This window comes from Leptopilina boulardi, unplaced genomic scaffold, assembly GCF_019393585.1.
Source record: "Leptopilina boulardi isolate dan_hultmark-lab unplaced genomic scaffold, ZJU_Lbou_2.1 LbouV2_392, whole genome shotgun sequence".
Taxonomy (NCBI): Eukaryota; Metazoa; Arthropoda; class Insecta; order Hymenoptera; family Figitidae; genus Leptopilina; species Leptopilina boulardi.
The window spans coordinates 4244939-4259696 of NW_026137965.1; the positions used below are offsets into that span (position 1 = coordinate 4244939).

Here is a 14758-nt window from a genome sequence, read left to right on the forward strand (position 1 = left end):
CATTTATGGAAGATGAATTATTAAAATTATAAAAATATTTTTCAATTTTAAGTTTTATTATACGCGCAACAAATTTATCAACAGAGAGCCAATCATCATAATGATATACAGTGATAATGATAGTAGGAAATGATAACGTTTACAAGACGGATTATAGTGAGCTTTATTAACTTCTTTGTTTAATTAAATAATTAGTAAATGACTTAAATACAAACAAAAAAAAATTATTTATATTGTTTTTAAATACAGACGTCATCGTTCAATATGCATCCACTCCAAAGTGCTAAAAAAATAGCAGCTTATAAAGCCGTGGATGAATACGTTAAGGTTAGGAAGCATGTGTTCTTATTTTTTAAATATTTTTAATATTAAAAAAAAATGATTTTTTACAGACTGACAGTGTTATTGGAATTGGAAGTGGATCAACTGTTGTATTTGCAGTTGAAAGACTTGGTATGTAATATTTTTAGTCAAAAATTTATAATTACGATATTTAGGAAAGTCATTCTCTACTATATTTTTTATTCATCAAAAAAAATATAATAAATGAAGCAAGAATTTAATTATTTGAAAAAAAAATCAAATAAAATTTTTTTTTGTTACTTTATATTTTTTGTTTTAGCCGAAAGAGTAAAAAATGAAAAATTAAACGTAATTTGCATACCTACCTCATTTCAAGCTCGACAACTTATTGTTAAACATGGACTGACTTTAGGAGATTTGGAAATTTATCCAAAGGTAAAAAAAAAATAAAATTTGTAATTGATTATTATTTATTGTATTTTTTTTTTTTTTTTAAATAGATAGATTGTACTATTGATGGAGCTGATGAAGTTGACTCTGAAATGAATCTCATCAAAGGTGGAGGTGGTTGTTTACTTCAAGAAAAAGTCGTTGCCTCTTGTTCGGATCAACTTGTAATAATAGCCGATTACACGTGAGTATTTTTCATATTTTACATTTGGCATTAATTAAATGCAGCATCAAAAAAAACGGAATTAATAAATAAAAATTTAAAAATGTTTTTTTGGTAACGATTTCACTGTACAAAAAGAAAATGCAAAAAAAAAGAAATATCAGTTTCAAAATTAATATAAACACAACAAAATTTTGAAAATAAATTAAATTTGTGTATTATTTCAATTGTAGAAAAAATTCACAAAAACTAGGGGAACAATATAAAAAAGGAGTGCCAATTGAAGTTGTTCCCATGTCATACAAACCTATTCAACAGAAAATAGAAGAAAATTTGGGCGGCTCAACTATTTTAAGAATGGCCGTAGCAAAAATGGTATAACAAAATTGAAAAATTTTTCAAATATTGTTTTCTTGAAATATTCTAATTTTTTAGCTTCTTTAGTTTCTTTTTTTAGTATTTTTATTTTTCTCAAACAAGAAATTTTCTATTTCAGGGCCCTCTTGTAACGGATAATGGAAATTTTATAATCGATTGGAATTTCCCAACAGAAACAGATAATTGGGAAGAAATAAATACAAAATTAATATCAATGCCCGGAGTTGTTGAAACTGGTCTCTTTATAAAAATGGCCAAAAAAGCATTCTTTGGAATGTCCGATGGCAGTGTTAAAGAACGATCTTAAATCGAATAGTTTTCTATCAAGATAAAAAAAAAGCAATTAATTTTTTATCTCAACTGTAAAAACATTACAGAATATTTTCTTTAAATTTTAGCTTTTCTAAGCTATGCGAACAAATAAGGGGAGATTGTTTTTTTTTTAAAATGGAAATATTTTTACAAATATTTTTTTAAACTAATTTTTATTGAAATCGCTTTTAAAAAAGTTGATTACTGAAACAAGACAACATGTCTCTAAATATGACAAATAAATGCTTAGAAATACAATTTTCTTTCTGTTTTCATTTCATTCCAAAGTGAAAAAATATTACTAATTATAAATATAAATAATCCCTTTAACTATAGTTTGATAAAAATGGAAATCTTCAAAAACTTGTAGAAATTCTTAGTCTTTGAATTTTATGTTTCTATAAATGGAAGTTATTCAGGGACTGTGTTATCAGTTATACATATATACGTACATATAGATATTATAGTTTAAAAATTATTACAGAATTAGTTCTGCTTTATTTTTTTTAATCTAAATTGAAAAAAAGGGAAGTTTTCTAAAAATTCTTTTAGCGACAAATAATATAGTCGGCATTTTTTCTTCTATAAATAAAACACGTTCCTTTAATATAAAGTATAATAGGAAAATGTGAAAATTTGAAATTAATCTAAATCGAGCTTCATTATAGGGCAAATATAAGAAAAAAAATAAATTTTTTTTTCTCTTAAACGCATGGTTCGACATAGTTTCCAGGGAATAAGCCTGTTATTCCATCCATAACTCCCTCCCACCAACCGTCATCGTTTTTCTTCAAAACGTAAATCACCGAACTCTCTTGGAAGCTCAATTCATCTTCTTTGTCGGCATAGTAATCGTAAATTGCCACAACTGAAAAAATTTTGTTACTTTAATCTAGGATAATTTGAAACATTTTTTTTTATTGAATAAAGAAATTGAAAATTGACAAAAAAATGAGAAATAGAACAAATTTTTTAAATAAAATAATATAATTAAAATTCAATACCTTTTTCTATGTAATTCTTTGGCACCCATCCAGGTAAATCCTCCTCGTCTGGCACAATAGGCATAATAGCTCCACTTGATTGTGGTGGTCTTCCAAATTGAGAATGTTCTTCATTTTCTGGAGGCGGCGGCGGAGGAAGAGGCGGACTGTTAGCACCACTACTGCGACTCACTTGATGTGACAATCTATGTGGCAGTGTATGATGTCCAGTGTAATCACCAACATCGGAATTCATTCCCACTAATGGCGAAGGTGGTGCTATTAAAAAAAATTAATTAAAATTTATTAATTTAATTCAAAAAAAATATGAATTTAAAATTCAATAAACAATAATAAATATAAAAAAAACAAGGATGTCAAAATTTATCTATTCTAATAAAAATGCACTGAAATAATAATAATAAAATATACAGGAAGTAACAAACCATTCACTAATATTCACTTATAATTAATTTAATTAGAAACTTTACCTTTAAATCTTACTGTAGTACCCATTGATGGCCAATTAGGACGTGAACTCGTTTCTTTTGCAAGTAAGAAACACACAAAGACAATGATTTCAATTTTGAAATTGTTGAAAACGAAAAAACGGATTTTTTTATTTTTGAAATGTACTTTAAAACGCACAAAAAGTATTTGAATAATATTAATAATATTAATAATATTATTTGAATAATACCAAGTATTCAGGCCATGGATCGACTTTAAAGGCGCAAAACAGAATTGATAATATTTTTAGATAACATTTTTAAAAAAATAATTGAATTTTCAAAGATTTACAATTCAGATATTTGAAAATAATTAAACTTCAAGTGATTTTTAATTAAAATTTTCGTTAACTTTTGTAACTGAAGAATTTATTAAAAATTACAGATTAAAATTGAATTTCGAAAGTTTTTAATTGAAAAATGCTTTCAGATAATTGAATTTTCGAAGAATATTTTAAAAATAATTGAATTTCGGAAGAGTTATAGTTGAAAATATTAAATTTCAGAAAGTTTTAGATGGAAGATTTCAGAAATAATTGAATTTTGAAAGGTTTTAAAATAAATATTTTTTGAAAATAATTGAATGTCAAGTGATTTTGATTTGAAATTTTCGGTAATTTTATTTGCTGTTTTTTTTTAATTTTTTAAACAATTATTGCAATTTATAAAATTTTTAATTGAAAAATAGTTTAAGACAATTAAATTTGTAAAGAATTTCATTAAAATTGTTAAAAATAATTAATTGAGAAGAAAATTTGTTAAATAATTAAAATAAAAGAGATCTGAAAAAGATCTGCATTATATACTAAAAAAGAATTTTTTTTGTTTAAAAATTTTGTAAAAATTGTAAAAAAAAAATTCGAAAAAGGGTCAGACCATTATAATTTCAAATAAAGTCGTTGCGGTCGAATTTTAGAAAAAATTGATTTTTTCAGAAATGCTTCTATATAATATCTAGGGAATGAAATAAAAAGAATTATTTAAAAAAAAATTTATTTTTCTTAAAATATGAATTTAAAGTGGAAAAGATACGCAAAAGTGTCACTTTTTTAGCTAATAGAAAATGTATAAAAAAAACATAGAAAAATTATTAAAAGTGTAAAAAATATTATTGATTCTTGTTTAAAATTGGTTGATTATTTAAATTTTAATGATTAAACTACTAAATAAATTATAATTATAGGTAAAATATGTTTTTAAAGTTGGTTCGTTAAATAACCTAATTTTGCGATTTTTATCAATTACTTACAAGAAAGCAAAAAAGTTAAATTAAATAAAAACTCACCGAATATAGAGTATTTTTCATTTTTTTTAAGTTCCAGATTTTCTTAGCATTATAATTAATTTTACTTTAAATATACAATAAATATTAAGTTAAAAGAACGCGATCTCCGAATTTTTCCGAACTTTGCAAATTAATATCTCCATTAAAGAAAAATCAAATAATTTGGCACTTTCACAACTTTTAAATCACACCGAAATTTACACGCATCGAAAATTTTGGTTTTGGTCCCGAATCTAGTTTAAGAGATATAAGTGTTTAAAATTTTCACTTTTTTCCAGGTTAAAACTGTGTATTTTCTTCTAACCGGAACGTGGTTCTTCTAACTTAAAGTTGGGTTTTTCTCGCGAACCACATTCCGATTAGAAGAAAATACACAGTTTTAACCTGGAAAAAAGTGAAAATTTTAAACACTTATACCTCTCAAACTAGATTCGGGACCAAAACGAAAATTTCGGTACGTGTAAATTTCGATGTGATTTAAAAGTTGTGAAAGTGACAAATTATTAGATTTTTCTTTAACGGAGATATTAATTTGCAAAGTTCGGAAAAATTCGGAACTAAAATTAATTATAATACTAAGAAAATCTGAAACTTCATCAAGAATACTCTATATTCGGTGAGGTTTTATTTAATTTAATTTTTATGCTTTCTTGTAATTAAGTAATTAAGTTTAATCATTAAAATATAAATAATCAACAAATTTTAAACAAGAATCATTAATATTTTTTATACTTTTAATAATTTTTCTACGTTTGTTTTTAATACATTTTCTATTAGCTAAAAAAGTGACACTTTTGCGTATCTTTTCCACTTTAAATTCAAATTTTAAGAAAAATAAAATTTTTTAACATATTTCTTTTTATTTCTTTCCCTAGATATTATGTAGAATTATTTCTGAAAAAATCAATTTTTTTCTAAAATTCAGCCACAACGACTTTATTTGAAATTATAATGGTCTGACCCAAAAGTCATATAATCCAAGGCCTGAGTATTTACTAAATTAATAATCAATTATTTTCAATTTAGATAAATTAAAATTTTATTTTTCAAATTCATTGTCTAACTTGAGATTAAAAGAAATAAATTAAAAAAATCAACTTACGAGGCATGCCATTGTGTTGATCCTGAATTTGTATGTAATTTGTGGAACCAGTTACACTAGGAGGAGCCGGCGGTGGAGTTTGTGGATGACTCTGTAAAGGATGAACGGTTCCAACTTGTGGTGGAGAAGTATGTTGATTCCCTGGATTTATCATTGTATTGTGATTAGTAATAAGTGTCTGATGTTGAGTTGTATGAGAATGCAATGGCAATGTACTGTATCCTGGACCACGTTCTCGTCTTGGATGTCCCAATGGATAATTCGGTGCATAATGACTTGGTACCTGTGGTGGTGCCACTGCCGGTGGTGTTCTATATTCTCGAGAACCTTTACTCAATGTTCCTATACAATAAGAAAAGAAAACGAAAATTGTTATCAAAATTAAATATTTAAATTAAATATAAATTAAAAATAAATTAAATAATTTTCAAATAACCTGTTCGGACACTTTGAGGTGGTGTTGGTGGTTTAGTTGTTGGTGCTGGACCAACAATTGTAGCAGCCAAAGCGGAACTTTGGGAAGCAACACCTAAACTTTGAACACTACCCTGACTACCTCCTCTTTGTTTACTTCTCGGTGTTCCTCCACCACGTACTCCATGACCAATTTCATCGAGAATTGTATAATCAATGCTTTTTCTCACATATTTAATTGGCTTCTCAGGATTAGCTGGAGCAATAATTTTATATTGACGACTTGTCATTTTATTTGCAGTGAGAACACCAATTTCCCTTCTGGCAACTTTTTCCTTATGTATCATAACTGTTTGAGCAATATGATTCATTTGACTTTCCATCTCGTCAAGTTGTGATGTTTGTAAATCAAGTAATTGAAGAAAATTATAGGCAAGTGTATTTATTTGATAGGCAACACTGGCAAGTGATTGTGTTGTATAATTTTTTGTTTCCTCTAATGCAATTCTTTTATTTTCAGCTTGAAAATAATTTGCTTCACAATATTCAGCGACACGCTCTAAATTTGTATGACTGTCAGCAAGACTTCCACGACCCTCAGGAATTTCTTGACGTAAAAGTGCTGCTAATTCGGCCATGATTTCGGAATCACTGCCTACGCCCGATGATACTCCACAGGATCCGGTACCTATTTCACTCGACGATACTCTCTCGTTAGTAATGTTCGATGTTATTCTAATAGACAAATGTCAGGAAAGGATTTTCGAAAGTTATTTTTAGAAAATTTTAGACGAATTTGTATATTAAGACTTTTTTTTTTAAATTTCATTTCTTTCATTAAAAGAAAGTTACAATATATTTTATGTCCAAAAGATGAATCTATCTAAAAATAACTGTATTTTTCCATAAATAGAATTTTCTTCAATTTTTATTTTAAAAATTAAAAGAATCCTTAATGACATAAAAGAAAAAATAGTGTATAATTAATTAAAGAAAACTACAGAGAACTAATTGAGGAAGTTTTAATAAAATATAATACCATTAATAAAATGACAGTTTTATGACAGAAAACAATATGGAGACCAATCAATGTCATGCAGAGTAAAATAAAAAAAAAAAGAAAAGCAGAAAAGTGGAAAAGATAGAGAGAAGAAAAATAATAGAAAATTAACTAACGATATTCCGCCATCATTTTAACTGACAGTTATAACGCCTTCATAAGTTTATAATTACCAAATTTAATTATTTACAAAAAAAAAGAAACTTATCACACACCCAAGAACTGTCATTGACCATAAACTATATATGCCGGTTGATGGTATTGCGCATGTTTAATTTGAAACTCATAGTTGCGCCATCTAGAGTCAGAAATTTTAAATAAATTACATTTTTTTCAAATTTTCCCACCATATCGATACATCGATACTCCCACTCTTATTGGTTAACAAAATTATGCACGCTCATTGGTTTTCCCTTAACCAATGAAGAACGAGGTGAAGTTAGGAACAAGTTGGAAGTGTAACGCTCAGTATGTCCCGATTATTCGGAGGGATAAGTTGTAAATTTAAGTGGTTATATTTTTCATAATTTAATTTTTTATTTCTAATTTCTAATTTTATAATACCGGAAGTTAATTTGTGTTTCTTTAAGCTATAGTTGTTTTTTTTAATGATGGGAAAATTTTAATAAGAGTAAATCGTTTACAAAATTTATTTATGCGGCAAATAGTTGCTCCAAATGTGCAATGTAATAACCTAATTTGTATACAATTTGAGTGAACAATAGTGTTTGAAGTGGTATTTAGTGCAATAATATGTGCGATTTTTAGTGTAAATATCTGTTAGTTGGAAAATCTATTGAAAATTTCGTCTGTTTTCAATTGTTGAAAGTTGAAAAAAGTGAAATTCAAGATGGCGGCCGTACGAAAAAACCGTTGAAGTTCAAAGTTGCCTATCGTCAGGGGCCGGGTAAAAATTCAATTTTATTTATATTCTGTTATATTTTGGTGTAGATATTTTGTGTTTAAGCGAAACATTATGGATTAAAAGATTCTAAAAAATATTTTACATAAATTGTGATAAGTGTAAAAGATATTTTGGCGGGATTTAAGAAAGTGTAAAGTGCCATCTCATGGCATGAAACGGAAACTGAAAGCGAATAGGAACGTTCGATCGTATTTGGAAATCATTCCAAGTGGAAGGTGGACCAAACTGTTAGGTTAGACCTGTCAAAGGGCAAATAAACGTTTTTTTACGTCTCGTGAGAATAAGTGTGCAGTGTAGTGTTATTATTTATTTCATTTAGAAAATAAATGTGTGTGTGTGGTTCCTGAAGAAAAGACATCATTGTTCCCGAGCTACTACGATGAAGGACGTTGATCTCAGGTGCTGGAGGACTTTAAAAAGGGGTATCTGGATAAAGGTAGGTCCCAATAGAGAATCATAATCTGTCTTCAATCGGTGAGTCCTTTTTTGTTTTAAAAAAATACGGTGCCGCTATTTTATCAGATATACTTATTTCTATGCTAATATATAGAAAGTATCTGTCAATTTCCTATTGAACGTTTTGAACATTTTTGCAATAGGATTTGATACTGTTTTCACATTAAGGTGAAAGTAGTAAATTCATTAATATTTTAATAATTTTTGAATAAAAGTATAAAATGTGAAGTGTAATCAGTGAAATGTATTTTCAAGTGATAATGGTGTTTATAAGATATCACAAATGAAGAAAATTTCATATGAAAGATAAGTTCGTAAATAAATTTTAAACAATTTTTTAAAACATGATAAAAACATTTTTGAACATTTTTTTACAATTAGTTTTATTAGTATTTTATTAATATATAGAATTTATAAAAATTGTTTTTAAAAATTTTACAAAAATGGATTTATTAGGTTTTGTTAACTTGCTTCTTAATTAAAATATTTTTTTTGATATTTACAGATTTATAATTTTTTATAATTTTTCTTATTTTAAGTGTTATTTAAACAAAAATAAATAGTAAAATTGCTATAGTGGCGCTACGCTTTTGTGTCGATGGAGAGAAATATTTTCTCTTAATATCGCGAGTCATTCACAATACTGGGAGTTGAGTTCTGTTTAGAGGATATGTTTTTACGACCGTGGTAGCCTCTGAGGACGATGGCTACTGCAGTTTTAAGAACTGTTCTGCGAAAATCTATAGGATTTTCAGCAGACAGTATTAATATTTTACAACATGGTGCTCCCACCTATTTACTTAGGTAAATATCTTTTTCACAATAGTCTATTAAACTGGGTAAAACTTGAAAAATGTTATATAATCGTAACATAACCTATATGCCAAATTGATACTATTTTTGTTTTCCTTCTTAATTACATTTCTATTTGCAAATTAACAAAAATATATAAATTAATTCAATTGTCAGTTAATGTCAATTCTTTTTAGTGTAACTATATTTGTTTTATTTACATTTAGAGCAATTGACAATGTTCCAAAGTAGTAGAAAATCGATTTTCATTTTGTAATGAAAAATGTCACTTTGATAAACTTGTTTTTTTTTTAAATTTTTAAATTTTTTCAACAATTGTGTTTATTTTTAAACAATATTTTTAATTACTGTAGAATATTTTTCTTGCACTTTTTTTATTAAATAAAAAGTTTAATTTAAAATATTCTTTTTAAGCAAACGACATGCTGGCGATGATGCATGGTATCCGGATTATGATTACTTGAAATCACTTGAAGGTCCAGTTTGTTATACGCCTATGCCATCAAATTGGATACCACCAGATATAAATATAAATATTAAACCAGCTGAAAGTAAAATAAGTAATATTAAATTGAATTTTGGTCCTCAACATCCAGCAGCTCATGGTGTATTACGCTTAGTATTGGAATTAGAGGGTGAAATTTGTCGTAGTGCCGATCCTCATATTGGTCTATTACATCGTGGAACAGAAAAGCTTATTGAATATAAAACTTATATGCAAGCATTGCCTTATTTTGATCGTTTGGATTATGTTTCAATGATGTGTAACGAGCAATGTTTTTCATTGGCAATTGAGAAACTTTTGAATATTGAAATTCCACTTCGTGCAAAATACATAAGAAGTATTTTTTAAAATTATTATTAATAATTTTTTTGATTTTATAATTTTTATTAATTTGAAAATATTTGTTTTTAGCACTTTTTGGTGAAATAACACGTATATTGAATCATATAATGGGTATTGGTACACATGCATTGGACGTGGGAGCAATTACACCATTTTTCTGGTTATTTGAGGAACGTGAGAAATTAATGGAATTTTATGAACGTGTAAGTGGTGCACGTATGCATGCGGCTTACGTTCGTCCTGGTGGAGTTGCTTTGGATATGCCACTTGGTCTTATGGACGATATTTATGATTGGGCCTCAAAATATTCTGAACGAATCGATGAGGTTGAAGATATGTTAACTGATTCGAGAATTTGGATTCAAAGAACTAAGGACATTGGAGTTATTAAAGCAGAAGATGCTCTCAATCTTGGCTTTAGTGGAGTTATGCTCCGAGGTTCGGGTATCAAATGGGATTTGAGAAAATCTCAACCCTATGATGCATATGATTTAGTTGATTTCGATGTACCAATAGGTGCTAATGGTGATTGTTATGATAGGTGAGTGTTTTGAAATTTAAAAATTTAATTTTCTTTTAAATAATTTTTTTTTCTGTTTAGATACGTGATTCGATTGGAAGAGATGCGTCAATCGTTGAGAATAATTTTGCAATGTTTAAATCAAATGCCCGCCGGTGAGGTGAGAGTTGATGATGCAAAAATAATGCCACCGAGTCGAAAGGAAATGAAAGAGAGTATGGAGGCATTGATTCATCATTTTAAGCTTTTTACTCAGGGCTTTCAAGTGCCACCTGGCTCAACTTATACGGCAATTGAAGCACCAAAAGGTGAATTTGGCGTTTATCTTGTGAGTGATGGTACAAGTAAACCGTATAGATGTAAAATTAAAGCACCAGGTTTTGCACATTTGGCATGTCTTGAGAAAATTGGACCTGGACATTTTCTCGCTGATATTGTCGCCATAATTGGTACACTTGATGTTGTATTTGGTGAAATTGATCGATAGATGTGTGATAAAAAGTAAGTCACATCATTAAAAAAATCATTTGTATAGTAGAAAAACAAACATGTACGGTTAAATAAATAATTACAGTGATTAATTAAAAATTATAAGATCATTTTTTCATTATATATTTAGAAAAAAAAATAATGTTATTACTTCTATATATTTAATAAATTCGTAATGGAATTATTTTCATTTATCAAAACAATAAATAAGTTAATGAAAATAGGACTTTTAATTTATTTGCTTTTTTAGTGAGCTATTTTTATTAAATTTAACCATTTTTTTAAAACTTTTGTACTTATTTTTATTTAATTATTTGTCATGATTAACAAAGTTTTTAATTTTATTGTTTTAAATATTCAATAATAATATGTGTACAACTGAAACCTTTTTAATTTAAATTATAAGGATCTTTTCTTGAATTTTCATTTATCGAGGTTTCACTGTAATATGTTGATTTTATTGATTTATAAAAAATATTCGGACTTTTTTTTATTTCTAATAATTTTTTTCAATAATAATAAATAAACTGGAAACTTTTTATCTCGAATTTTAAAATATTTTGCTTGAATTTCAAATTATTAAGATTCCACTGTATTATTTATTTATTCAACTTTTTTTTTGTTTTTAATAATAATAAAAATACATTAGACTCTCTTTAACTTAAATCATGGAACTTTTTAAGACATTTTCCCTGAGTTTGACTCATCGAGGTCACACTGTATTATAATATATTTATCTCATTATTAATTGTTTATTAATTAATTAAATTTTCTCTTTTATTAAATTAATTAATTGTTAATAATTAATTCGAATGAATTATTATAGTTATTAATGTCTTTAAATTATCTTGATTGACTGTGGACTTTTATTTCTTGCAAATAAAAAAAAAAGGAAGAAAAATCCGGAACTTAATATTTTTTGAAATTTATTAATAACAATAACATAATATATATTTTATTTAAAAATTAGCTTTTTTTCTTAAATTAAAAATTCATAACAATTTTTTTTTATTGAATTTCAAGGTGTGAGATATTAGTTTTATGAATGATTAAATGAAATGGGAGAAAAAAAATTTCACAATTAATTAATGCATGATTTTTGTTTTCTACATACACATACAGAATGTTAATCATCAAAGAAATCAATTTATGATTAACACTTTAAACCTTTGCCATTTGATTATAATTGTAAATAAAATTCTGTAATCATTTATTATTTCCTCGGGCCAAATTTTATCCGCGGTCCTTTATTAATGTTTTGATTTTTTTTTTCGTTGAACTTTACGACGATATACTGATTCATCAGTGTATAAACAAAAGTTCGTTTATAAAAAAAGATTATTGTTGATTTATGATTTTGCTTCTTTTTTTTCGTTAAATTTTTTTTTAAATCAACTTAATATTTCTTGGATTTATTTTTTATAGTTTTTTTTTTTATTTACAAAAAAAATTGTTTCTTTGGGATTTTTTGTTGAAATTAATAAGGTTTAATTAATGATTTCGTATCTGAAAATTGTTACTTTTCATTATTTTTTAACAAATTATGCGATGCTGATAGTCGGGACTAGGTTATCAAAACAAAACAAAAATTACATATCAGTACTGTTGTTTCTTTTTTTTTTTTTTTTTAACCAATTAAAAGTTCCATCAAAATAAAATTTTATTCTATTATGGATAATTATTTTAAATTGTTGAATTTTTTGCAGAAATTAATTATAATTTTAACATTTAATTATCATGAGAAAGGACAAGTTTTTTTTTAATTGTGAATGTAATTATTTAAATTTGTTTTTTTTTAAATTAAATTAAATTGAATATTAATTGAATCGTAAAATTTTTATAAATGTCTGAAATGATTTTAAGTTTAAATATATTTTTTATTTAAATATTTATAAGATGGATATTTTAATATTAAGAAAAAAAAAATCGGAAGTAAAGTGAAATAAGGAAGAAATTGCAAAATAGAGAAGTGACAAAAACGAATATATTTTATAGCTTTTTAATCGTCAACTCGTTTACCCTGATGTTGTAGGTCAAAGCCAATGATTATACAATTTTTACAAAATAGACTTTAGATTGTATCGATTAGTTGAGAAAAAAAAAATCGAAATGATTTTAAAAGAAATTTATATCTTTATAATTCACTTCCCTTGGAACTATCAATCATGATATAGAATTTCATATTTTAAACTTATTTTTTTTTTCAAAAACTTTCGATAAAATTTTTTATTCTATTTTTTTTTTTTTATTTCTAAAACGAGACGGAAAATTTATTTGAAAATTAAAATTTTTTATTTTTATCTCAAGGAGGTAGAAAAAAAGGTCTAAAATAGTTTTCATAGTATAAATTCTTCGAGGCACGTAGATGTTAAGGTCATGCAACTGAATTAATTGCACATTATTGCATAATTCTTTATCCATAGAATAGGAATATAATTGTTTCAATATTATTCGAATTTTGTTATAATTGTTCATTTCGACGAATAACATTAAAATAATTATATACTTTTTTTTGTTTACATTCAATAGAAAAGTCTTAATTTTAATTATTTTATTTTTTTAAATTAAAAACTAATAAAAAAAATTAAAATTTAATGAATAATTTAATAAAAATATAAATTCATATTAGATATTAAAAAAAATTATTAATTCATACTTTTGTCATAACTTTAATTCAAAATAAACTTTAGTTCGTGCATCCAGTGATAAAATTTTAGAGCAAATAATTTTTTTTTTTCAGGAAAAAAAACTATAAATAAATTTATTAAATCGTCATATACAAACGTTTGTATCGCAACGTCGTTTTTGACGATATAATAAATTTTGTTTATCCAGTATTTTTCCGGAAGAAATTTATTTGTTTTTAACTTTAAGAAATGTATTTTTTTGTTAAATAAATTTTAATTATTTTTATTTTTTAAATTAACTTAACCCGTGTGGAAAAGTGATGTGGGCCCCCAGCGGGGGCCCTTATGGATCGCCCTCATGCCATGAGGGCCGCATATGGATGATCCATAGGGGCCCCTCATGGAAACGACATGCTCATCGATGAGGGCGCCCGCATGGGCGATCCATGAGGGTGCCCCTACGGGCGCCCTTATGGGCCCTCACGTTTGCCCTCATCTTGCCCTCAAGTTTGCCATAATGTTTTTTAATCAATAATATTAATAATAAAAGTTAATTAATAATAAATAAGCTTAAGTTATGAATAAATAACGTATTTATTTAATAATTATTCAATTTTAAATTAAATTCTTACTCAAATTGAATTTATTAATTAACGTTCTAATTAATTAACTGTCGGATATAATTAAAAGTAATAATAAATTAATTAATTAAAAAATTAAAAAATATGTAATTTATGCATACTATTAACGAATATTTTCATTTTTCAATTAATTCATACATAGAATTAATGATTAAACGCAAACCTGAGAAATAAATAAATCTAACGCATGGGGGGAATCGAACCTACGACCTACGGACTATGAGTCTAACGCTTTACCAACTACGCTACGCACGCTACTTCAAAATGAATGCTAACTTCTTGATGCTATTTAAACTTGAAAAATACCTAACAAAGAAAAGTGCTTAACATCATTTAGTTAAAGTTAAGATATTAAATTATATTTTCCAATCAAATGCAATTTATAAAATATAATTAATTATATGCTTTATGATTATTATCATGAATCATCTCAGGCGAATTTTCAAAAAAGTGTAAATATATTTTTATTAAAAACGCGTTA

General features: G+C 26.1%; 3 protein-coding genes across 7 annotated transcripts; 2 read left to right on the forward strand and 1 right to left on the reverse strand.

Annotated features, from left to right (window-relative positions):
* The first annotated feature begins 37 nt into the window (after nucleotides 1–37).
* Nucleotides 38–1864, forward strand: LOC127288565 (ribose-5-phosphate isomerase). Its single transcript, XM_051316088.1, has 7 exons — nucleotides 38–156; nucleotides 250–327; nucleotides 393–453; nucleotides 623–738; nucleotides 804–937; nucleotides 1150–1291; nucleotides 1413–1864. The coding sequence occupies exons 1-7, from the start codon at nucleotides 130–132 to the stop codon at nucleotides 1599–1601; spliced, it is 747 nt and encodes a 248-aa protein (XP_051172045.1). The 5' UTR covers nucleotides 38–129; the 3' UTR covers nucleotides 1602–1864.
* LOC127288561 (abl interactor 2-like) lies at nucleotides 1761–7230 on the reverse strand. Of its 5 annotated transcripts, none has more exons than XM_051316079.1 (6): nucleotides 7076–7230; nucleotides 5922–6587; nucleotides 5486–5827; nucleotides 3081–3134; nucleotides 2611–2868; nucleotides 1761–2474 (listed from the first exon to the last, which is right to left on the reverse strand). In XM_051316079.1, the coding sequence occupies exons 1-6, from the start codon at nucleotides 7089–7091 to the stop codon at nucleotides 2311–2313; spliced, it is 1500 nt and encodes a 499-aa protein (XP_051172036.1). In that variant the 5' UTR covers nucleotides 7092–7230; the 3' UTR covers nucleotides 1761–2310. The 5 variants fall into 5 exon arrangements, with proteins under 5 accessions (XP_051172036.1, XP_051172039.1, XP_051172040.1 ...); XM_051316082.1 differs by having other exon boundaries at nucleotides 5922–6634; nucleotides 7076–7229; XM_051316083.1 differs by having other exon boundaries at nucleotides 5922–6634; nucleotides 7133–7198.
* A 1748-nt stretch (nucleotides 7231–8978) lies between these two features.
* On the forward strand, nucleotides 8979–11230 carry LOC127288563 (NADH-ubiquinone oxidoreductase 49 kDa subunit). Its single transcript, XM_051316086.1, has 4 exons — nucleotides 8979–9144; nucleotides 9568–9995; nucleotides 10070–10541; nucleotides 10602–11230. The coding sequence occupies exons 1-4, from the start codon at nucleotides 9044–9046 to the stop codon at nucleotides 11005–11007; spliced, it is 1407 nt and encodes a 468-aa protein (XP_051172043.1). The 5' UTR covers nucleotides 8979–9043; the 3' UTR covers nucleotides 11008–11230.
* Nucleotides 11231–14758: the final 3528 nt, after the last annotated feature.